At 37.6% G+C, this 26,397-nt stretch overlaps 1 protein-coding gene across 2 annotated transcripts in view; it reads right to left on the reverse strand.

Annotated features, from left to right (window-relative positions):
- Nucleotides 1–26,397, reverse strand: part of MCU (mitochondrial calcium uniporter) — a 214,478-nt gene that overhangs the window by 33,745 nt on the left and 154,336 nt on the right. For both annotated transcript variants that reach the window (XR_001881944.1, XM_017854580.1), the window contains one exon: nucleotides 16,007–16,076. Coding sequence is in view for 1 of the 2 variants with exons in the window: in XM_017854580.1 (XP_017710069.1) it covers nucleotides 16,007–16,076 (70 nt within the window). In the remaining variant the exon portion in view is untranslated. The remainder of the gene's footprint in view (nucleotides 1–16,006; nucleotides 16,077–26,397) is intronic.

Below are 26,397 nucleotides of genomic sequence, written 5' to 3' on the forward strand. Positions count from 1 at the left end.
ACTCTTGCAGATAACATCACTGTTGTAGAACCTAAGACTGGCCTTTTGAGATGCCCTTTCAGGCTCCTGTGGCCCCCACCCAGAAAAGGACTCAGCACATGAGGATCATTCTCCACACCCCTGTGACTGCATCCATAACCAATCAGCAGCACTCATTCCCTTAGCCCCCTGCCCACCAAACTATCCTTGAAAAACCCTGGCCTCCAATTTGGGGAGACTAATTTGAGTAATAAAACTCCAGTCTCCTATTCAGCCAGCTCTGTGTGCATTAAACTCTTTCTCTATTGCAATTCTCATGTCTTGACAAATTGGCTCTATCTAGGTAGTGGGCACAGAGAAGCTGTTGGGCAGTTACAAATACACTAAAACATCAGTTTCACAGGTAAATGCTTAGGGGTTACTGTTTTAAAATAACTGAGTCAAAGTGAACGGAGAATATGAAGGTCTTTCATACCCAGTTTAACTTCTTCCTTTAAAGAGCATGATGCTTTTTTCAAGGGAATGAAATAAGAAAGCTTTTGAGAAACTCTACAAGGAATAGAGCATTTCAGAGCTGACAAGCCTTTACTATACTGCTTTTGAAATCCCAAGGCCTGCTCTTCTTTCCTACACTGTGGATTGTAATGTCAACATTAGATTTCTTAGTTTGCAACTCAGGAATAACAATTGCCAAGGTTCCTCAAGTTTCACAATATAAACAATAAACAGCTGATTGTAGCTAAGTCACAATGGGTATTCACAAGCTAATGACAGTTGTCAGTTACTATTATCTAGAGACAAAATATTCTTTTAAAGTATACATTGCATCAAGTGGCTGTTTGGTTGGATTTTTTTCTTTTGTTTTGATTTCCATGTAAATAAAATAAGAAATAACATAAGTATGTTCCAGAGCAGTGTGCTTCAAAAAAAGCCTAGAAATTATGGAGCGTTCAACATGAATACTTAGAGTTAGAACATGATAACAGATTTAGGCATAAAAACAGAAAGCTGTGGAATTGTGCCGACTAAGAAGAGTAGTGCAGGAACTACAAACAATTGCATTTGAAGTAGGAACACATTTTTAAAAAATGCCTTTGAGGCATCAGGAGTTGAAAACAGTCATAAAATACAAATGCTTATTATTTTGTAAAATATTTTTACAATGCTTGTAAAAATATATAGTATGAAGTTTGGCTGGTGTTCAAAATAATGAGTAAAATCTCCACTAAAATATATCACCTGTATATATTTTGAGGGCTTATTATGAAAGGGAACTGGTACAGTAAGGAAGCCCATGTTGGGCTTTTTCTGCAAAGCTACTTGGAGTAGAACTATATATGATGGATGATTTCAGGGGCTTATGATCTCAACGTTGTCGATTTCCTCCCCATTTTCTGTAATATTCTGCATCATAAATGTGAGATATAATCACAGAATTTCAGTGTTAGAAGGCCAGAGAGATCACACAAACTAACATCTTTCTTTTGCAGCTAAGAATAATAGAGTCTAGTAATGTTAGATAATATTCCTGGGCCAGGCACAGTGGCTCATGCCTGTAATCCCAGCACTGTGGGAGGCCAAGGCGGGTGGATCACCTGAGGTCAGGAGTTCGAGACCTGTCTGGCCAACACGGTGAAACTCCATCTCTACCAAAAATACAAAAAATTAGCTGGGTGTAGTGGCAGACACCTGTAATCCTAGCTACTCAGGCACCTGAGGCAGGGAATCACTTGAACCCGGGAGGGGGAGGTTACAGTGAGCTGAGATTGTGCCACTGTACTCCAGCCTGGGCAACAAGAGCGAAATTCTGTCTTAAAAAAAAAAAAAAGAAAAAGATAATATTCCTAAGATCACATAGTTCAATTCAATAGCAATAGTTCATTTGACTAAGAAATCCTCTTCTAGGTCACACATAACATTAGGTTGCTAAATTCAGTAGAAAGTTTAGCTCTTAACTTGCTTGTTTTAGCAGCATCTAATGATGTTAACGACTCCCTCACTTTGTAAAAAAGTTTCCCCATTGGCTTCTATGAGGCTTCTAGCTTTTCTTTCTGTCTAGACCTTCTAATTTCCCCTCATAAGTTATTCTTCCTCTATTCATCCCTTAAAAGTTTCTAAGTGCTTTGTCCTCGGCCTCTGTGCTTCTCAGTTCACACACTCTCTGGGGAATCTCGTGTCTTCCCAAAGTCTCATGTAAATGCTGATGATATCCCAAGCCTATATTCAATTGTCTGCTAGAAATTGGGTCTCCCACAGCCATAACTCAAACTCAAGAGTCCTAAAAGTGAATCCATCTTCCCTAACCACCCATAATCTCAACCAATAAATAACACCACCATTATTTTATTTTTGACCAAGCCAGAAAATTACCTGCTATCCTTGACTAATCATAGAGCCAGAATCTGAATCTGACATTCCTCAGATCTAATTAGTCATCATGTCCTTTCATTTCTTTTCTTTTTTTTTTTTTTTGGAGACGGAGTCTTGCACCATCAACCAGGCTGGAGTGCAGTGGCGCAATCTTGGCTCACGGCAACCTCCACCTCCCAGGCTCAAGCGATTCTCCTGCCTCAGCCTCCCGAGTAGCTGGGATTACAGGTGCCTGCCACCACGCCTGGCTAATTTTTTGTATTTTTAGTAGAGACGTCGTTTCACTATGTTGGCCAGGCTGGTCTCAAACACCTGATCTCGTGATCCACCTGCCTCAGCCTCCCAAAGTGCTGGGATTACAGGTGTGAGCCACCACACCCGGCCCTTTCATTCTATTTTTTAAACATCTCTAAGCCCTCTGATACTCTCTATACTACCACCATTTTAGTCCAGGCCACCACTGTCTTTTTATTCTATCAGCTGCACTGTAATTGGAGTCCTTCATTCCAGCCTTGCTCCAGTTCAGTTTTCCACATTGAAGCAGGGTGATCTTTTTCCAAATGAAGTCACTATCCTGAAGTTGGTAGTTGGTGTTTACCATTTCCATCCATTTATATACACACACACACACACACACACACACGCGCGCGCAAATATATATCTCAATACACAATATTTAGTACTGTGATAGTCAGCCTTCAAGAAGGCTCTCTATAATCCTTGCCTGTAAGTATTTGCTATGGTTTGAATGTCTCCTCCAAAACTCACCTTGAAATTTAATTGCCATTGTAACAGTGTTGAGAGGCAGGACCTTTAAGAGATGATTAGGTCATGAAGGCTCTGCCCCTGTAACTGGATTTTTGCCATTATCATAGGAGTGGGTTAGTTACTGGGGGAGTGGGTTCCTGATAAAACAAAAAAGGTGAGTTCAACTCAGTTTCCCCTCTCTGTCTCCTGTGCACACTTCCCCACAATGTGATGCCTTCTGCGATGTTAAAACGCAGCAAGAAGACCCTCGCTAGATGGACTCCTCGATCTTCGGACTTCCCAGAACTATAAGCCAAATCAATCTTTTCTTCATAAATTACTCAGTTTGCAATTGATATAGCAGCAAAGAAATGGACTAAGATAGTATAGATGCCTCTTGACTTATGATATTACCTCTGCATAAACCCACTGTAAGTCAAAAAATGCATTTAATACTCCAACAAATCCATCATAAAGTCAAAAAACCGTAAGTTGAACCATCAGAAGTCAGGGATTGTCTATATTCATGCCCTGAGTAGTGTCATCCACATCGAATCAGGGCTGGTCTGCAGAACCAATATGATACAGCTGAAGTGATGACTGTAAGTTCCAAGACTATGTTGTAATAGACTTTACAGCTTCTGCTTTGGTCTCTTGTACACTTGCTCTAGGGGAACCCAGTCATCATATCATGAGGACAATCCTGCAGCCCTATGGAGAAGCCCATATGGAGAAGTGGTACATTCTTGACCAAAAGTAAACTTGTCAACATGATCAGAAATCAATACACAGTCCAGGCACGGTGGCTCATGCCTGTAATCCCAGCACTTTGGGAGGCCAAGTCGGGCGAATCACTTGAGGTCAGGAGTTCTAGATCACCCTGGCCAACATGGCGAAACTCCGTCTCTAGTGAAAAAGTGCAAAAAATTAGGCCAGCATGGTGGCATGTGCCTGAAGTCCCAGTTACTTGGGAGGCCGAGGCAGGAGAATCGCTTGAACCCGGGAGGCGGAGGTTGCAGTGAACCAAGTTTGCACCACTGTGCTCCAGCCTGGGCGACAGGGCAAGACTTCGTCTCAATAAAAATGGAAATGGATACACTGACATCTAAAGTTCAGCTGTCTCTCGGGCCACAATGGGAGGAAGTTCCCCTGGATCTAAGATCTCCTACTTTTAGGTAGAAGATTTTTGGAGGCTTTATTCCTCTCCATTTGGATTATTCCTTTCCACTCCTTCCCTTCATTGCTTCCTGGTTTCTTCCCAGTCCCTATCCTGGTTCCCTCCACCTGGACCCTAAAGGGAACAATTTTGTTAGCTCTGGCTTTGAGGGGTGGGAGGAGCCTTCCCAGTCCAGTCAAACATTTTTATTTTCAAAAAAGAAGAAAAAAATTTTTTTAAGTTTAATTTATAAATTAGGCACAATAAGAGATTAACAAAAAGAACTAAGAAAAAATTAGAACAATTAAAACAATATGCCAGCATCACTACTCTTGTACATGGGGGGTTAGTATTAAGTAAAATAAGGGTTACTCGACCACAAGTGCTGCAGTACAACAACAGTCAATCCGATAACTGAAACAGCTACTAAGTGACTAATGGGCGAGTAGCATATAAAGCATGGATATGCTGAGCAAAGGGATGATTCACATCCCAGGTGGGATCGAGCAGGATAGCACAAAATTTCATCACACTACTCAGAACAGCATTCAATTTAAAACTTATTAATTGGGCTGGGCGCAGTGGCTCACACTTGTAATCCCAGCACTTTGGGAGGCTGATGCAGGCAGATCACTTGAGGTCAGGAGTTTGAGACCAACCTGGCCAACATGGTAAAACCCTGACTCTACTGAAAATACAAATATTAGCTGGGTGTGGTGGCAGGCACCTGTAATCCCAGCTACGCGGGAGCCTGAGGCAGGATAATTGCTTGAACCTGGGAGGCAGAGGTTGCAGTGAGATGATATTGCACCACTGCACTCCAGCCTGTGACAGAGCAAGACTCTGTCTCAAACAAAACAAAACAAAACAAAACAAAAACTTACTGTTTATTTCTGGAATTTTCCATTTAATATTTTCAGACTGCAGTTGCCCATGGGTAATTGAAACTATGGAAAGTGAAGCCATGGAAAAAGGGGTGGAGGGGAGACTCCTATATATAAAGGATCACGGTTTACAACCCTCTAAAACTTGTCTTTTATGATAATCATTGCTTTGAGGTTTGTCTAAATTGAATCATATTTCTGGAAACATTCACTTAAACTCCTATATATAAGGAAGTGGTAAATTAAAAAAAAAGAAAAAAAACTCCTATATAGAATTTCATTCTATGAATACATTGCTTAACGACAGGGATACATTCTGAGAAATGCATCATTAGGTGATTCTGTCACTGTGTGAACATCATAGGTAACATTTACAAAACCTAGATGGTATAGTCTACCACACATCTAGTAGGTATCTAGGTATTGCTCTTAGGCTACAAACCTGTATAGCATGTTACTGTGCTGAATACTGTCAGCAACTGTAACACAGTGCTATTTGTATATCTAAACATTTCTGAACATAGAAAAGGTGCAGTAAAAATACAGTATTATACTCTTTTGGGACCAACATCATATAGGTGGCCCATTGTTGACTGAAACATTGTTGTTATTCAGTACATGCATGACTGTATACCATAATTTGTATATTGAAAACCAGATTATTTCCCCATTATAAATAAAATAAGGCTAAGAGAAAGTAGCACTAGTCAATGTTTTAGTTTCTGATGTAAATTTTTATTTCCTTTTAGAGCCTTGTGTTTCACATTTTACTCCTTAATTCATCTGGAACTTATTTATTTTTGTGATGTTGAGAAGTTGATTGTAATAGCACCATTTATTAAATAGTCTGCCCTTTCTCCTTGGCTTTACAATGCTAATCAATCACATGTCAGATTTCTATACATGTAAGCTTTCTCTAATCTGATCCAACAATCTTTCCTGTACCAATACTTCATTGTTTTGATAATTACAGTTTTAGAAATATGTCTTAGTATGTGCTTAGGTACCACATGTCCCCGTGTTTTCCTATTCCAAATTTATCTTAGTTTTTTATATAGCTTTACTCTTTCATGTGAATTTTTAAGTAAGTTGATCAGTTCCCACTGGGGTTTTGATTAGCATTGCATTGAATTTATAAATTCATTTAAGGAAAATAGACAATTTACAATTGTTGTCTTCATATCTATTAAGATGGTATTACACTGCATTTATTCCTATCTTATGTCCTTCAATAAAGTTTATTATTCTCAATAAATGTCTTACATTTTATTTTTACTAGTTTTATGCCTAGATGCCCTCAAGTAATTTAACAATCACTTCTATATTCCTAAGGATAATTCCAAAAGTCTATATGCTTTGTTAAATTATATGTTAGACAAAATATAAGACTGTCATTTTAACAGAATAAACTAAATATCTATCTACTTTGGTGACAATAAGGAGCTTCCTTATACATTATCGCAAAAACATCCTCAGAATATCTATTCTGAGACAAAGTCACACTCTTGTCACCTAGGCTAGAGTGCAGTGGCATGATCAGGGCTCACTGCAGCCTTAACCATCCAGGTTTAAGAGATCCTCCTGCCTCAGTCTCCTGAGTAGCTAGAACTACAGATGTATGCCTCCATGCCCAGCTAATTTTTTGTATTTCTATTTTTTTACATTTTCTTTGAGATGGAGTCTTGCTCTGTTGCCCAGGCAACAGTGGCGCACTCTTGGCTCACCGCAACTTCTGCCTCCCGGGTTCAAGCGATTCTTCTGCCTCAGCCACCCAAGTAACTGGGATTACAGGTGCCCACCACCATGACCAGCTAATTTTTATATTTTTAGTAGAGACGGGGTTTTGCCATGTTGGCCAGGTTGGTCTCTAACTCCTGACCTAAGGTGATCCGCCCACCTTGGCCCCGTAAAGTACTGAGATTACAGGCATGAGCCACTACACCCAGCCTAATTTTTTGTATTTTTGGTAGAGATGGTTTTACCAAGTTGCCTAGGCTGGTCTCAATCTCCTAAGCTGAGGTGATCAACCTGCTCTGGCCTCCCAAAGTGCTAGGATTACAGGCATGAGCTGCTGCATCTGACAGAATATCTATAATCAATATGTATAAACAGAATGTGTTTGCTTCACAATAATTTCAGAAAAATCTACTATGTAAAATAATTAAAATTTTCTTTAAATGTCAAGAGAAGAAAAATGACTGCTTCCACTGAGTTTAACAAGGCGAAAGAGTAAGTTAAACATCAAATGTTGGCAAGGATGTGAAGCAACAGGAACTCTCATTCATTACTGTTGGGAATACAAAATAGTACAACCACTTTGGTAGACAGTTTGGTGTTTTCTTACAAAAATAAACATACTGCTACCAACCACGATTCTCTGTATTTAACCAAAAGAGCTGAAAAATGCCCATATAAAAACTTGCACACAGATGTTTATAGTAGCTTTATTCATAATTGCCAAAACTTGGAAGCAACCAAGATGTCCTTCAGTAGGCAAGTGGACAAATTGTGGTACAGATAACAGACTATTATTCAGTGCTAAAAAGAAATGAGCTATCAAGCCATGAAAAGACATAGAGAAAACTTAAATGTATCTTACCAAGTAAAAGATGTCAATCAGAAAAGGCTACATACTGTATGATTCCAAATGTAAGACATTCTGGAAAAGGCAAAACTATGGAGACAGTAAAAGATTGGTACCTGCCTACCAGGAGTTAGGGAAAAGGGAGATATGAATAGGTAGAGCACAGAGGATTTTTAGGGCGGTGAAACTCCTCTGTGTGATACTATAATGGTGGATACACGTCATATACACATTTGCCCAAAACCCATAGGATGTAAAACACCAAGTGTGAACCCTAACGAAAATTAATGGACTTGGGGTTGTAATGATGTGTCAATGCAGGCTCATCAATTACAACAAATGTACTCCTCTCATGGGGAGATATTCATCACGGGGGAGGCTATGCAAGGATTTGGGGGCAGGGAATATATAGGATATTTCTGTACCCTTCTCACATTTGGGATGTGAACCTAAAACTGCTCTAAAAAAATAGTCTGTTTTTTAGTATTTTTGGTTAATTAACCTCTTTGAGAATTTGATAAAGCTATGGATGAACTTCTTCCTCAACCCTATTTCCTGAAAAAATCCAAACAGTTTGTACATAAAAATTTTAGATATAATTATTAAAATAAATTATTGCTAGTTATTTAACAATTATTTTAATCTATATTCTATTATAATTTATAGAATTTATTTGTATATAACTACTTTATTTTATATGCTAATACGAAGAAAATACGATTTTTCTTTGTATTGCTCCTATTTTAAAAAATCAATGTTTACAAAACCTGCAAGGATTACTTTCTCTCATTTTTTGCAACCAAAAATTAATTTCCTGTTTTAAAAGAAATAAAATATACAAATTAAACGGAAAATAAAAGTTAATTCAAGAGGAAAGAACATGTAAATTATAGGCTGCTATTGTTTGGCTTGACTAAAGAAGTCACATACTGCCCTAGTTTTGGAACATGGTAAACTGAACATTATCTTTGATATCCAAAAGGTTGTGCACTTTCTATTTTGATGAAAAGTGGTACCGAAAATTCCGAGAAAGGTATATGGTAACAAACAGAATCACAGCTCACTTTGCGAAATGATGCTAGGTTAGGTTTGTGCAAGGAAACTAAGAATTGTCTGAGAATTGATTTCATATCACTACTCAATACAATATGAAAAGTGAAAAGATTATAAATCCAAGTTTCAATTGTGAGGTTTTCTGTGTGGAGGTAATCTTTAAGATCTCTGCGGTTTTCCTATATGCCTACGGAGAAACTGACAAAACTTTTCATTCATGACTAGCCTACAGAGATACTTCAAGGAGTAGAAAATTCACACGGTTGTCCATTTCTACAGGACTACAGGACTGCAGGTGTGCGCCACCATGCCCAGCTAATTTTTTGTATTTTTAGTAGAGACGGTTTCACCATGTTGCCTAGGCTGGTCTCAAACTCCTGGCTTTACCTTACTCAGAGCAATAGTTTGGCTAAGAGTTTGTGATTTTTCTGCCAAATCCATAACAACAACTATAAGGTCTTGAATTAGATTACTCATTCATAAAGCCCCAAATATCCCCAAGTAAATCAAGCCACGAATAAACTCCTCCTGTACTAATCTTTCTTTTCTCTCAAAAGCAAAACTCCTGCCAAAATTTAATCAAGCAAAGAAGAATTTTAAATTTTAAACTTTTTTTGATAAAAACTTGTTCTTATGAAATTGATTACTTCTGCGGTACCAGGCAAAATTTTTAGGCCTGTTGGAAGAGCCTTCAAAGCCAGTATGTGCCAGTGAAAGAAAGAAAAGCAATGCATTATTACAATGGGTGGAGCTGCTTTCTCCTCTGAGGCAGTATAAGTATGCACATTGCTAAGTTTGGAAGATGCGCCATCTGTGCAGAATACTAAGATCTTCATTAGAGTCAAAATTTTTTTTTGGGCCAGGCGCAGTGGCTCATGCCTGTAATCCCAGAACTTTGGGAGGCCGAGGCGGGTGGATCACCTGAGGTCAGGAGCTTGAGAACAGCCTGGCCAACATGGTAAAACCCTGTCTCTAATAAAAATACAAAAATTAGCTGGGCATGGTGGCAGGCGACTGTAATCCCAGCTACTCAGGAGGCTGAGGCAGGAGAATCACTTGAACCCAGGAGGAGGAGGGTGCAGTGAGCTGAGTGCCACTGCACTCCAGCCTGGCGACAAGAGCAAAACTCCATCTCATAAAAAAAAAAAAATTCTTTTTTCTGGTAGTTATTTTGGCAAAGAAATTTAATAGTCTGTCAGAGACGCTGGTAGGTAGCTATTAATATTAACAGCCTTTGTAATTTCCACAAGAGACCTGGATATTAGGAATTTTTCTTTAATTGTGTCAACATGCATGTTAACAGACAAAAACTAGGAACTAACTGCTTTGAGCAGTATCAGTTTTTTCACCAAGCTGCATTCTGGAGGAAAATGAGTTAGTTTCCAATTCCCTCAAAATTCACTTCAAAATATTGGAAAAAATGATGACAATCCTGAAGTGGATGGCATCACCTGAAATCTGACATAAATTTGCTTCTGCTCCAAGCGAAGTAGTTCACTGTCAGCACATAAAGCGTAAAGGTCTTTCCAATTTCATGTGGCTTCTTTTCTTGGTAATATAAAAGTCAATCTTGAAGAATCCTTCAAGGAAAGAGTTCTGTGATGAAACAAGTGCATCCACATTTTGGTAAAGTTTCAAACTGTAATTACTACTTACAAAAAAAAAAATCTGAACTGTTGGATATATTTTTAAAATAAAATAATAAGGTGCTTCTGTTTTCACAACTTTGTATTTAAGTTGCTGAGAACTCTGCCACATTAAAATACTTGGGCTCTGTGTGCCCTATAATTTTTGGTGATTAAGTAGCTTCAATGCTTCATTTCTTTTTTGTTGTCAAGTCTTTTTAAAGCTGGAATGAAAGATATATAGTGGTGGGGTATGTATGTGCCCTCAATACAATAATGACACAGAATTTCCAACTGTGTACAACAGTTACTAACAAGACTTGACAAAAAGTCATTAATAACATTTGTCCCCTTTCTCTCAAAACTATTTTAAAACTAACAAGAAAACTCTAGACTATATAAAGAACTCTTACAACTCAATAATAAGAAGATAAATAGTCAGGCCGGGCGCGGTGGCTCAAGCCTGTAATCCCAGCACTTTGGGAGGCCGAGACGGGCGGATCACGAGGTCAGGAGATCAAGACCATCCTGGACTCACTACAACCTCACCCTCCCGGGTTCAAACGATTCTTGTGTCTCAGCCTCCCCAGCAGCTGGGATTACAAGCATGCACCACCATGCCCGAATGATCTTTGTATTTTTAGGAGAGAGGGGGTTTGGCCATGTTGGCCAGGCTGGTCTCGAACTCCTGACCTCAGGTGATCTACCCACCTCAGTCTCTCGAAGTGCTGGGATTACAGGCATGAGCCACCATGCCCAGCCACAACAATCCATTTTCAAACCGCTTGCTTGTTTGTCAGTTGATAGTGTAGCAAAAAATTTTTTTTAAAGTTCCCCAGTTCTAATCTTTAAAAAGCAACAGGACAGAAAACAAAAACAAAAAAAAGCTGGAGCATATATCTGGTTCCCAAAACCACTCACAGACCTTAGGTTTAGAATTTATATATTATCTGTTACTTGGGTTGACTAAACAGATGATTGTTTATTATTAAACAGGAATTTTCAGACACTTTCATTATTAAAATTATTTGCCCACAAACAATTTATATCTTTTGTTAAGTACAAGATAAACATAACAACTCTCTAGCGATTCTCACTTTTTTTTTTTTTTGTGAGACAAGGTCTGACTGTCGTTCAGGAGGGAGTGGTGCGGTAGCGGATCCTAGCTCACTGTCGACTTGATTTCCCACCTCGTTGCAGCCTTGACCTCCTGGGCTCAAGCAATCCTCCCACCCCAGCCTCCCAAGTAGCTGGGACCACAGGCACATGCCACCACGCCCAGCTAATTTTTGTATTTTTTGATAGAGATGAGGTCTATGTTGCCCAGGCTGGTCTTGAACTCCTGAACTCAAGAGATCCTCCCACCTTGGCCTCCCAAAGTGCTGGGATTACGGGCGTGAACCACCATGCCAGGCCCTAGCAATTCTTAATATAAGGCAATTTGAGTAGGGTTACATTTCTGGATTAAAAAAAAAAAGCAGCTAGATAAGGCTATTTTTCTTGCTCTTTGTCTAGCTCACTTTTCACACTTTCCCAATAGCTAGAGTGAAGATAGGTCCTGGAATACACTATTAAAAAGTATCAGGCAGCCAGGCGTGGTGGCTCACGCCTGTAATCCCAACACTTTGGTAGGCTGAGGCGGGTGGATCACAAGGTCAACAGATCGAGATCATCCTGGCCAACACAGTGAAACCCCATCTCCACTAAAAATACAAAAAAAAAAAAAAATTAGCAAGGCGTGGTGGTGGGCGCCTGTAGTCCCAGCTACTCGGGAGGCTGAGGCAGGAGAATCACTTGAACCCGGGAGGCGGAGGTTACAGTGAGCTGAGATTGCACCACTGCACTCCAGCCTGGTGACAGAGTGAGACTCGGTCTCAAAAAAAAAAAAAAAGTATCAGGCATCTCCTTTCATTCTCAAAAGTGTTCTGAGTTGGATGATAAATTATACAAACTGTCTACAGCAGAACTATCCACATCACTGTAACTTCCACTAACATGAAGGGAAACCCCTGAAGGCTTTAAAGACTTCAAGTAAGTATGAACCATATAACCATAAAAATTTTACTATTAGTCATTTTACAGTTGAGGATCTGGGACACACAGAAATTAAAATAAGTCCAAGACCATGTGTTTTAGATTTGAGGTCTTTAACATTACCACAACCACTCCTTACAGAATAAGTACTATTTCTACATTTTTCTGTTGGAGGTGTTAACTATTACTATCTACATTTCACGGATGAGGAAACAGGCTTTGACTTATCACTTACCGGGGGTTATAAGGAGGTTAAGTGGTAGAACTGGGATATAAACCTAGGTCTGCTTGACTTCAAAGCTTGTACTCCTAACCTTTAAGCAGAATGCCTCTCATAAAAGGGAACCTGGGGGTCAGTATGGGTATGTGTTTGCTCCACGGTTTGGTCTAGGGGAATCTGTAGCACTATAACATTGTATGCAAAATTTCCTATGTTTATATAAATTCTTCTAGAAAACGGGTCTAGAGCTTTCAATAGAGCCTCATAAGTATTTACGATACCAAAAAGAAAAAAAATCTAGAGCCTGTTAGATTGCTTTGTTAGAGAGGTAAGCATTTAAGATAATCTACATATTTTATTATCAGTTGTTACCATCATAACCAGATTTGTCAACTAACATAATTAACAACTACTGAAAAGTAGTATATATAGGTATATTTACTAAGTATATAAATACCATAATTACAGGACATGATATTTTAGACCTTCCACTTGTAAAAACTGAGGGTGAAGCCCTCATTTAATACTGAAGATGACCAGCAGTCACAGCAAAGAGCAGGGAGTGATGGTAGAAATTTCTGTTACTGGTGACCAAACTCTACTTACTGGAGTAGCTGTGGATTAAGCAGTTTTCTCACAAGCTATACTGACCTAAGGTAAAATTAACTTAGAAGTACAAAATTAGGCCGGGTGCGGTGGCTCACGCCTGTAATCCCAGCACTTTGGGAGGCCGAGGCAGGCGGATCATGAGGTCGGGAGATCGAGACCATCCTGGCTAACACGGTGAAACCATGTCTCTACTAAAAATGTAAAAAATTAGCCGGGTGTGGTGGTAGGCGCCTGTAGTCCCAGCTACTTGGGAGGCTGAGGCAGGAGAATGGCGTGAACCCAGGAGGCGGAGCTTGCAGTGAGCCAAGATCACGCCACTGCACTCCAGCCTGGGCGACAGAGTGAGACTCTGTCTCAAAAAAAAAAAAAGTACAAAATTAGAAAGATGTACAATAAGGACATCAAGCTACATTAAATCAAATAATTTTGTGCTTTTATTTCTTGATAAGTAATATGAATCAGTTTTCTTAAGAAGGATAAATAGTGTTGGTTGGAATTTGGGGAGACACTCTTTTTTTTCTTAAGTTGGTATCCTTTTAGCTTTTGTAAAAATAATATTGCCTTCAAACCCTCATACTGGCAACCTATTAGCATTTATGTCCTCTGATAACATTTGACCAGATACCCCAGTATAACTGTACCATTGTTAAATTACTGAAATATCTCCATATGGATAGAACGTAGGTATATATAACACAGCCTATATATAGGTATATATAACAGGATAATAGTAACGGTAATAAGTAGCAAAATTAATATCAATTCCAATATGAATTTATTAGTTCAAGTTAATTGCCACTAAATATCATAACTGCCAATGGCACTTGACCTTCCTGCTGTAGTATAACATGTGACTTGGTTGATATTCTTTATGAATATATATTGATATATGTGGATATTGAATATATGATAATTTTAAACAATATCATAAAGACTAGAAATTTTTGAATGAAATAGTTCAGCAAAAGCTGAGTGGATTCAGCAATATAAACCTTTTCTTTTCTTTTCTTTACAGTAAGAGAAATTATTTTTATTCAAACTATCTAATGATGGCACCCTGCAGTTGTAATGGAGTAAGTCAGAACCTGGGAGTGGTGCTGGCATAGATGTGGACAGTCACCATTTGGCTATTTAATGGACCAAGCAGTGTCAGGAGCAAGAGAGATACCCACCCACTGCATTGAAGGAGCTTAAGGAGGGAAAGGAATAGGTAGCATAGCCAGGTGGCATTATGGTCCTCCGGCTCGTGGCCACGTAGAAAGTACTGCTATCTGGGTACATACTGACTCTTGACTGGGGGCAACACAGCTACCTTTCTGGCCACAACACAGTGCTAAGTACTGTTTTTTAATTTATACATTAATTGGTACTAATTTATTAGTTTTTTGTCTTTAAGAGACTGGAAACAGAGAGCCAGCTAATATTTTCCTTATTTTGATTTTGGTCTATTTTCCCCTTTTTAACCTTTCCATATTACAAACGAGTAATCACAATGGCTTTTTCTTCCAAATTTAGAAGATTTGGCAAATATGAGCACACTGTCTATAAATTCACGTAACAGCTTTGGGAGGTGATTCTGATAACACTGCAAAAATTATACTGACTAAACGTTGGGGATTCTAGTGTTTTCATGATTCATTTTCTGGGCTTTTTTAGTTTTAGGCACCCTTGTAAATTTGCAGGATGCTTTTTCAGCGGCTGTTGTGCTTATGAATAAATGTTTCTAAGGTTGAAATCAGAGCTCTATCAAACTCAACTTTACACAGAGGAAACATATCTAACAGTCAACCCCTAAACTAAGCAACCTAAACTGTAAATGCACAATACTGGGTAAGAGAAATGGCAGTAAGAGTTGTAAACACATCTCCCTCCGCTACCATAAAAACAATAAAGGTTTGGATCCTGTCACCAGTTTATAGCATCATAGACCTTTACAAAGGATTGCATGTGGCCTCCAAGCATCTGTTTATCCCTTCCCACATCAAAGAAGAGTATTATAGTCCTATACCTAAGTAGGGAAAAAGACAAGCAAGAGTAGGAGGTCTCAGACTTTGAATTCCTTCTGTCTAGGCTCTGATACAACAAGAGGCTGGAGTGTTTGATCATTACCCATAATGTGAAGACCCAATGGTTGGAAAACACAAAAGATGGTGCTTCTGTGATCTTCACATTAACTATGTCCCTAGTTTTAACAGATAAATTAGGCCGGGCACAGTGGCTCACGCCTATAATCCCAGCACCTTGGGAGGCTGAGGTGGATGGATCACGTGAGGCCAGGTGTTCGAGACCAGTCTGGCCAATACAGTGAAACCCTATCTCTACAAAAAATATAAAAATTAGTTGGGCATGGTGGTGCTCGCCTGTTCCCAGCTGCTCAGGAGGCTGAGGCAGGAGAATTGCTTGAACCCAGGAAGCGGAGGCTGCACTGAGCTGAGATCACGCCACTGCACTCCACCTGGGCAACAGACCAAGGTTCCATCTCAAAAATAAAAAATAAAAGATATATGATCATTTAACCTATGAAGTCTTAATGGATCTTAGTGTTTCTTCTTGGTTTTTTCTCTAAACTCACTAGATCCTCATCCAAATTTTATTTTCCTTCTCCTCCTTTCTCTCTCCAATCCCTAAGCCCACCTTAAGTGAAAGAGTATGGTTTATAAATTTTTGTGTCAGATAGAGAATAGGAAACATTGAGCTAAGAGGGAAATAATATTAGACATAAAAGGTGGATTTGCTGAAACTCACCATCAGAGGGCACAACAGTACTGCAATAAACAACTCCCAAATTCTGCCAGGAAGAGATCCTTTGGTGTACCTAGACAACATAAAAGATATATCTACTATCAGAATGGAACAACAAACACATACTTATGTGTGTGTATATAATAAATATATAAATATGATTACTTAAGTAATACGTATGCTTTGTAGAAAACTTTAAAAATACAGATAAAAGAAAATAAAAGTCTTTCAAACTCTTATCATCCTAAAATAATAGTGGTGAACATTTTGGTGTTTTCAAGATTTATGCAAACACATTTACATATACAAACACAAGTATACATGTTACATTAAACAAAATTAGAATTATACAAATCATGTTTTATGTACTTTGAAAAACAATATTGATTCTAGGTACTATCAGGCCTCAAGTAAACTTTCTGGCTTTTTCTTCCTCTGGTTACCTTTCAGACCTGCATCTCCTTCCTATCTCTTACCAGGTATAAGAGTTATTAAGTAGCTGTATCAAGAATTTACTATTATGGAGTAGGTATCTGGTCTTTATGTTCACTCTCCTTTTTAAAAAACTTGGAGAGGCAACCTCACTACTTGAGTCCTTAATCATGACCGCTTCAGAGTGTTAGAAAAAATCACTCCCACTCACATCCACCTCTACTACTTCCTTGAAGAGCAATGTCACTGTGGATGTGGATCTGGAACTCAGGTTCTCATAACTAAACCATGTTTCAGAATGAATACTGAATACATTTTTCACTTGCCAAATACTTTATTCCTTTGTATCTTTTACTTTCCCAGCCCCAAAAAGTATCAAAGGAAGAGGAAAGGCAGGCATTAACTGAATAAAATCCAATATACCTGCTTCAGGCCTGACATATTCCATTCCATCAGCACAAAGAAAAGTCATTTAGCATCTACTAAGCTGTATTAAGGTGTGCATTGTCACAGAGTCCTAAATGATTTTTCTTTGTGCTGATGCACTTCATATGACTATCATTAATTTCCATCTCGTTTCAACTTGAGAGCATGCAGAAATGTGAGACTGACATTTATAAAAAATTTAAATAAATAATTTAAAAATTACTTGAGACTTGGCTCACAGCTAGTTTAGTTTTAAATCTTTGATTCATTAGGAATTACTCCTAGTCAAAGTTAGTAAGTAGAAATCTAATTTCCCTCTAATGACAACATAGCTGTCCCATACAATGAATAATACATCTTTTCCTTTCTTATTTGAAATGTTATCTTTATAATTTTCCAGATAATTACATGAATTTGGATCTATTTCTGAACTTCTATTCTGCTCATGCTCTAGTAGCCACATTGTTTTAACATTCTAGTCTTATATTTCAGTGTCTAGTAGGGCTAGTTTTCCTTTATTACTTTTCTTTAAGAAATCTCCCAGTTATTCTTATTTGTTTCTCCATGAACTTTAGAGTCAGTTTATCCAGACGCACACACACACGCACAGCTATTGGTTTCAAAAAAACAGTATCATGCAGTGGTTAAAAGCACAGAATCTGAAATAATCTTGCCTGAGTTCATTTTGCAGTTCAGTAACTTTAACTGCAACTCTTGGGCAAGTTATTAACTTCTTTGTGCCTTGGTTTCTTCACTGAAAAATGGGCAAAAAGTGATACTAACATCACCCATGTAAAGTAGTTGTGAGGACTAAATGAGTAATACATATAAAGTCCTTAGAACATGCCTGGCATAGAGTACATTCTCAATAAATACTAGCTATATCTTGTTGTGAGATATTAACTTCATGGGTTAAAAAAGGATTTTGATTTTTGCCAAAGAATCTTGTAAGTCTTTGCATTTAAGTCTCTGTTTGTATTTCTGAGAAGCACTTTAAAGTTGTTTTCAAGCAGATCTTGTACGCTCTTTTTCCTCGTGTAATGGTTTTTGTACTAAGTCTTGTCCAATATTAGGAACATGATCCCTGCATGTTTGAGTTTGCATATGCCTATTACAGCTTTGCGTGTTCTTTAATTTTGTTATCCTTTCTGAGTTTCTTTGCTTTCATTTTCTTAGTAATCTGATCTGGGAATGTTTTAATAGGAGATTAGCCTATATACTTTAATTAATAGAGCATACATATTTAAGCTCTTATCTGTTATGAAATTGTATGCGATGCTTTCTAAAGTAAAAATACTTTACTAGTGACTGGGCATGGTATCTTGCGCCAGTAATCACAGCACTTTGGGAGGCTGAGTGAGAGGACTGCTTGAGCCCAGGAGTTAGAAGAGGCTGCAGTGATCTATGATCGTGCCATTGCACTCCAGCCTGGGCAACAGAGTGAGACCTCATTTCTTAAAAAACATTAAAATGAAATTACTCAATGATTTGGGCTTACTTTGTTTATGTACATATTCCTTCTGATAATAAAAAAGGTTTACTTTTTTGTTCTAGTAGCTACTTCAGAGTAAAAGTCTGAAGTCTTTTAATGGCCTCTGAAAGTCCAATATTCTCTGATATCCCATTATCTCTGACTTCGTCGCTTACCACTCTCCCTCCTATATTACTGTGCTTTACCCCTTTATACTCTTCCCTGTTTCTTGAGCCCAGCTACGTTTTTGCTTCAGGGCCTTTGCAATAGCAACCACCTTTGCTTAGAATACTGTCTCTCTAGATAACTATCTGGCTCCCTCAGTTCCTTCAAATATTTGTCCAAATTTCATTGTCTGACTAAGGTCTACTCACCCACTTCAAAAAAAGCAATCTAATCAATGGGTACTCCTCATCCTTTTATGCTGTATTTCTCCCCATACATTCAACACCTCTTAACAAATTACTTATTATTTTATTTTGTCTCCTCCAACCCATGAAGCAAAATTTTCATCTGTTTTGGTCACTGACAGTGCTTGGCAAATAACAAGTCCTCATCAAATACATGTTAGGCAAAAAAAAAAAAATCCTATATTTTATAGTTTTTTTTATGTTATAACTATAGTTTTACATAAAATATACTGTAATATATAAAAATCCTATCTGTATTATCAGCAATGATTAATACAGCTGTTTCTTTTTTCTTTCCCTCTACTACTCGGTTTAGTTTATTAGATTATTTCTCTTAGCGTTTACCTTTCGCTCTAACCAACGTATCTATGTATCAACTATAGACTCCCCTCCCCTCCAATCTTAAGATTTTACTAGATTTATTGATTTCAAATGACATCTTTTGACAGGTTGTTATAAAACATGACAACATCATTTATTTCCTCATCGACTTTCATTACTGCACTGTCAAGGTTTTAACGATTCATATTCTGCTCTGTAAATCTAATTTCCACATTTGTTTTAGTCTTAATGTTATAGATCAATGGACTCTATGTTCACTGCCAATACTTTAGCTGTAGTTTCTCCTTTCATTTCTTGGTTGGCTGCACTTCTTCCTGTAGAAGTAGGACTCATAAAAGCTAAATTTCCTGTAGCTTGGCATGTTAATTTCTAAATTAATCTTTCCTTGAGGATTTGGAAGGGAAACTATCAGTGTTGAATGCTGCTTTGGAGAAGTCTGAGGTCAGCAGCTTCCTTTGGAGAACTGTGCTTGGCTGGCTTTGTTGGGGATCTGCAACCATAGGTGTCATTCCTCAGGGTTTCCCCACACACCTCTATTTGACCCTCACTGGATCTGACAACCTTCCTTTATATAATAAGTGTTTTGGAATTGCAGAGATCTCCCTAGTTGTGCTGAAGATGGGGCTTGTATTTTTGTCTTATTCTCCTTCCTATTCCAGGATGTGAGAAGAGAAGGGAGAAACTGCTGCCTTTACTGGGCCATTATTTGTTTATGTAGTAACTTTTAAATACTGACATCTTCAAACACATACAGTAGGAAGCACAGTGTGAAGAAATCTCATGAACCCATCATCTGCTTCTATATTTATCAACATTTTATCAAATTCAGTTTATCTATATCCACCCAGTTTTTTCCCTTCAGTATATCTTAGAAGGAAATCCCAACCATCATATCATTTCAATATACATACACTGGGCCGTTTTAAAACAGAAATCCTCTGTCCTCTATGATTTCATACTGTCCTCTATGATTTCATAAATTATCCTTAACAATAATAAAAGATGTTTTTGTGGGGCAGAGAACCACATCATTACATGGCTGGTTATGAGTAATATTTGTTAAATGATATAGAACATGGGTTGGCAGGCTGGCTGCCAGTTTTTGTAAATAAATTTTATTAGAACATAACAAAACTCATTCATTTACTTACTCTCTATACCCCACTCCACTACTTTCACATCACAACAGCAAAATTGAGTGGTTGGTATACAGCTGCAAGAGTTGAGTAGCTGCAACAGAGACCACATGGCCCACAAAGTATCAAATATTTACCATCTGGCCCTTTAAGAAAATGTTTGCTGATCCTTGCTTATAGAACAGTTTCTGTAGTTTTGGGATAATTCACTTTCTCAAAGTCCTTCCCACCTACTTCTATAACGACACTGGCAATTATAAATACCACATATTAAGTATTTACAAACACACATATAAGTCCTTTATTTCCTTTAAACCTCCAGAAGTTTAGAGTCTAATAAAGATAACAAAAACAAAAATTATTTTGCTCTTGCCTTTTTTCCTTGAAATATGGCAACAACAAACACAAAACAAACAAAAAAAAACCAAGGAAGCAATTATAAGAGCTCAAGATCAAAGAACCATTGCTATTCTAAACTCTTCCATAACTCCCCTAAATTGAAAATATTTCATGGTTTAAATTTTGTATTTTTAACATGTCACAAGAAAATAGTAAGTTTTAAAAGTTTTTTTCCTTTACTGTTTAGGTTTTTTTTTTCCTCCCCTTTACTTTCCTTGGAAGCTTTTAATAAATATTTGACTGATGCTGAAAGTCTGAAAATATACCAGGAAGTTAAAAAAAAGAAAGAAAAGTCAGCAAAACAATCAGGCAAATGGTATGTGATATTTACATATTTAAATTTCACAGGCAGATACCAAGATTAAAGTAAAGTCAATTAAGTTAAATCTTGGCAGATACAAAGATTAAACTTCAGTAAAGTTAATTATTTAGAAAGTATTTCAAAAATTATCAGAGAAAGGGAAAATCTCTAGGAATTTTTTTTTTTTTCTTAGATAGTGTCTCTCTCTGTTGCCCAGGCTAGAGTGTAGTGGCATGATCTTGGCTCACTGCAATCTCTGCCTTCTGGGTTCAAGCGATTCTCCTGGCTCAGCCTCCTGAGTAGCTGGGACTACAGGCGAGCACCAACCATGCCCGGCCAATTTTTGTATTTTTTAGTAGAGACAGGATTTCACCATGTTGGCCAGGCTGGTCTCGAACTCATGAACTCAAGTGATCTGCACATCTTGGCCTCCCAAAGTGCTAGGATCACAGGCATTAGCCAAGGCGCCCAGCCTCCCTAGAAATATTGGTGCCAAATGAATAAGGTGATTTGGTGCCCCCACAGTTCCTTGAAAAGAAACGGCAAGTTTATTCTTTTGGTACCAGTCCATATCTTTAATAAGTAACTTGAGAACTTTAAGGAAAATCAGGGACTTGAAACTAAAAGAAAGTATAACATCTGCTGTAGTATTATAATCATTTACCTTTGATCTTAATCCCTAGTGTTATCAATTTAGAGTTAGGCTACGAAACACCGTAACTTTATTTCTCCAAAACGTAAGATTTAAGCCAATAAAAATTAAACTTCAGAATGATAAAAAAGATATTTTATGCCCTCAGAAAAGTATTAAAGTCAAAATTTACTTTTAAATTCCTTACTGTGATCGTAAATTATTCAACTATACTTAATCATCTTTCATAGTTCAAAAGAGCAAACTCAGCAGTATACTCCTTCCAGAAACTTGGGAGGACTGTCAAATCTAAATAACCTGTCAATAGCCCCAAAATATTCACAGTCAATTAGACATCAGGCTAAAGGAAGGGGAATGGTGAGGGGGAGGAAGGGAGGGAGGGGCGGGGAGGAAGGGAGAGAGAGAGAGAAAAAAAAAAGAAAGAAAGAGAAGTAAAGTTATTTTCTTACTAACCTAGTTCCCTTTAAGAAAATCTTGGGAGGCCGGGCGCGGTGGCTCAGGCCTGTAATCCCAGCACTTTGAGAGGCCGAGACGGGCGGATCACAAGGTCAGGAGATCGAGACCATCCTGGCTAACACGGTGAAACCCTGTCTCTACTAAAACTACAAAAAACTAGCCGGTCGAGGTGGCGGCGCCTGTAATCCCAGCTACCCGGGAGGCTGAGGCAGGAGAATGGCGTGAACCCGGGAGGCGGAGCTTGCAGTGAGGTGAGATCCGGCCACAGCACTCCAGCCTGGGTGACAGAGCGAGACTCCGTCTCAAAGAAAAAAAAAAAAGAAAATCTTGGGATCTAATTTCATTAAGAAACAAACACCTACCAACTACATCAAACTAAACTACATTAACTGCATCAAACCGCTTTAGATGGAATAACTGTATCTATGTATTTGTCCATGGCTAAAATCTTATTATAAATAGCCTCACTCTGCCTCAAGTTTGGATATGTCCACTTGTATCTCCCTGTTACATTTCCCTTAGCACAACATGGAATGCTTATAAAATGAACCCCTTTCAATAATGTTCCAAAAATTTAGTTTCTAAGACCAGAGTACCCATATTTCAGCAACTTTGCCAAACCTGTCTCCAAAATTCAGTGCTTGTACGGATACTCCAATTAGCAGTATAAACTATTTCAGTTGGTCTAAAGCAAGACACACCTATAACAGCTTACACAGCTTGGGATCAGTCTTTTTCTATATCCCTGAAACAGCAAAGCTGTTGAAACATCCTATCAGCAACATTTACTACTTCTAATCTACCGATATACTAAATAAGGGCTGTGGCTTTAACCTGGAGATTGGATAGTGGGGGAAAACACTGGAGTGGGAAGACTTGGGCCCACTTCCACAACTCACTATCTTGAATTTCCACTTCTAAGTCTCTATTTCTTCATCTGTTAAATTAAAAATAATGCAACAATGATAACAAAACCATTTCACAAGGCTGGTTTCACTTAAGGAAAGTGACAATATAAACATGACAACACTTGAATGACTAATATTCTACAGAAATAAATGCAAAATAAACCTTCAAAATCCTTAAGAGATTGACTCAACATAAAAAATTTAATTACTATAATACATTTCAAAAACCACAACTATCTCTAAACAGAGATAATATACAAAATAAACATCTTATGATGTTAAAGGTAGAAATCTGAGGTTTTAAAAGAGTATCTCTTCAAATACCAAAATAAAACACATTTGAAGATTTGTTGTTTTACTGCTAAGCTACTCTGAGAAATAAAAGTAATTATGATTTCTGCAAGCATTTTTTGATACAGAGTACAAATTTCTCCCTATATATTAAAGGTCTGTTTTATTTTTGACTGACGTAGGTACAAATGCATTCCATGTTGTACTGAGATGGTCACTGAATGTGTTGTTCATTATTATTTTTTAAAAACTAAAAACCCAAATGCAAAGATCTTTACTTAAAGGATTCACTGGCACATAAAACTTAGCATTTATACCTTTTAACAATCATTTATGCAATTCAAAGCAGCATATAGATTTAGATGTAAGGGAATAAAGTCCGAATGTAAACCCCATGCGAACAGAAACTCTAAGTATTCCCCCGTTATCTGTGAGGGATATGTTGTTCTAAGACTCTCAGTGGATGCCTGAAGCCACTGACAGTACCAAACCCTATGTTTTTTCATATAAATACATACCTATGGATAAAGTTTAATTTATAAATCAGGCACAGTAGGAGATTAACAATAATAAAATAGAATAATTACAACAATATATTGTAATAAATGTTATACAAATGTGGTCTCTTAAAATATCTTATTGTACTGTAAGTGGATGATTTACGTCTTGAGTAGGACAGAGTGGGACAGTGTAGGACTGTGTGAGATCTCACCACACTACTCAGGACAGTGCACCATTTAAAACTTAATTATTTCTAGCATTTTTCATTTAATATTTTCAGACTGCAGCTGACTGTGGGTAGTGAAAACCACAAAAAGTGAAACAGCAGGTGAGGGGAACCACTGTACTGTATCTGTTAAATGAATAAATGTAGTTGGCTTGTAGAGTTTTATTGAGAGTAAAATGGAACTTCATTTGGTTGCCCTTTTGATAGACAGTTCAGTTTGGCAATGGTTCTTTTCATCACCTGAATTCATATTTCCTTACACAGTGCCATTAAAGCCTGTGGAATCTCAATGCATTTGTTGACATAACAATGTTGGGGAACTAGTTGCACATATTGAGATAAAACTTCCTTCTTAAAGTGCCATAAAAGTTAGGAAAATACAAACTTTACAAAATATTTTATTTTGGTTTGGTGATGGATAAACAGGTGTTAGTTACATTTGTGTCTATACCTGATAGAACTAAAAGGGCTTATATTTTTAAGTGTTTTTTTTTTCTACTTTGATGATGCCTAGGGCCTGAGAAATCTGTGTTTGTTTTAGAAAATGGTACTCAAAATGTAGTCCATGGATCTGGGGCATCAGCATCACCTGGGAGCTTGTTAGAATGTCGATTCTCAGGCCCCACCTCCGACCTACTGAATCAGAATCTGCATTTCAACAAGGTCACCAGGAAATTCACACGCACATTAAAGTTTGAGAAGCACTACCACAGTTCATGCAAATGAGTTCAAAGGGATGCATTAGTTAGCTAGGAACAGTATTGTCAGACCCTTCACTATTCTCATTTATCAAGACCCCAGCATAAGCAACTAGGGCTCATAGAGAGGAAACACCACATAGCAGAAACCAATGCATTGAGTTTCAAAGGCTAGATTTTAGTCTCATCTCTAGTTGCATGACCTTGAATCTTAGTTCTCATCTGTAAAATGCATGGGTTATATAACATACATTGTAAGGCCCTTCCAACTCTGAAAGTCTATTAATTCATGAAAATAAATACAAATACATTCTTTCCTGACACACAAGACACACACTACAAAGTAGTTTAGAGAAACAGTTCAACCATATGTGATAGAATAAGAAATTGGGCCTACTTAATGCTATGGGGCCTTGTCTATCGATTACTTTGTATTTATTTGGTTTGAAAAATCAACCTCTTTGTTTTCCCACTTGGTTTCTGGAAGATGCAGAGTGGTGAATAACTTAGGAAGTGGGTGGTTGCTATTAATAACTTCTCTCACTGATTCCTTTGTTCTTGAATACTGATAAAACACAGGTAACAGACAGGATTCTGGAAAAATTAAAAACAAATTTGGAATTGTACAAGAGCAAGAGGATGTTATTGTTCTTAGAAAAAACATGGCTGAAATATTTAGAGGTGAAAGATTATGATGCCTGACACTGTCAGATCAGGAAACAATAATATGCATATGTATACATATACACGTGTGCATGCACATAGGTAGAGAGAAATAAAGCAAATGTGGCAAAAGATGAGTAACTGGTGAATCTAGGTAATGCGTATAAGACTGTACTTTGTAGTCTTTCTGCAATTTTTCTGTAGGTTTGAATTTTTTCAAAATAAAAAATTAAGAGAGAAAAAGAATTATAAATATCTACTGACCCAATTGTGCTCTGTTGTATTCTTCTCTTTTTTAAGGTGAAATATAACAGATTTATTTACTTTTCTGTAACCTTTAAAAGGCATCAGAAAAGCTAGGATAGAAGAAAAAAAGATCAGTATAGAATTTCAGTAATGTACACTCCCATGTTGCTACTTTATTTTAACCTTGACTTACAGACTTAACTTTTTTCTCAGGTAAGGCTAAAATAAAAGGGGGAAAAGAAATGCTCGTGAGAAGTCATCTCAAATCTTCTTTGTATTAATGAAGTAAACAATTTCAAATCAAGAAGTATATGCTTTGTGTGATTTTCATTTTTGCTCTAGCTTCAGTTAATAACAAAAAGAATGCAGTTACCACTCACAAATATAAATAACTATAGGCCTTTCTTATTCCCCTGCAATGAGAGGGATACAACAGCTGCTATAAAAATCACTCTCTACCCTCCCATGTGTTGTGTGAGTGTGAAACTCATACCATGAAAAGAAAAAAAAATAAAAAGAGAAAGTTATAGCGAAGTAGCTGGTTTTGTTTTAGAATTCTTTTTCCACTTACTGTAAGTTATTTTACTTAATTACAAATAAAATAAATACGCTACCTACATTTCTAACATAATTGTCTCATTTAGTTACAAACCTCAAAACTGGAATAACAGAAATCATGGGCCAGGCGTGGTGGTTCATGCCTGTAATCCCAGCACTTTGGGAGGCCAAGGCAGGCGGATTACCTGAGGTCAGGAGTTCAAGACCAGCCTGATCAACATGGTGAAACTCCATCTCTATTGAAAAAAAAAAAAAATACGGCCAGGCGCAGTGGCTCA

The sequence above is a fragment of the Rhinopithecus bieti genome, unplaced genomic scaffold (genome assembly GCF_001698545.2).
Source record: "Rhinopithecus bieti isolate Rb0 unplaced genomic scaffold, ASM169854v2 scaffold_36008, whole genome shotgun sequence".
NCBI lineage: Eukaryota > Metazoa > Chordata > Mammalia > Primates > Cercopithecidae > Rhinopithecus > Rhinopithecus bieti.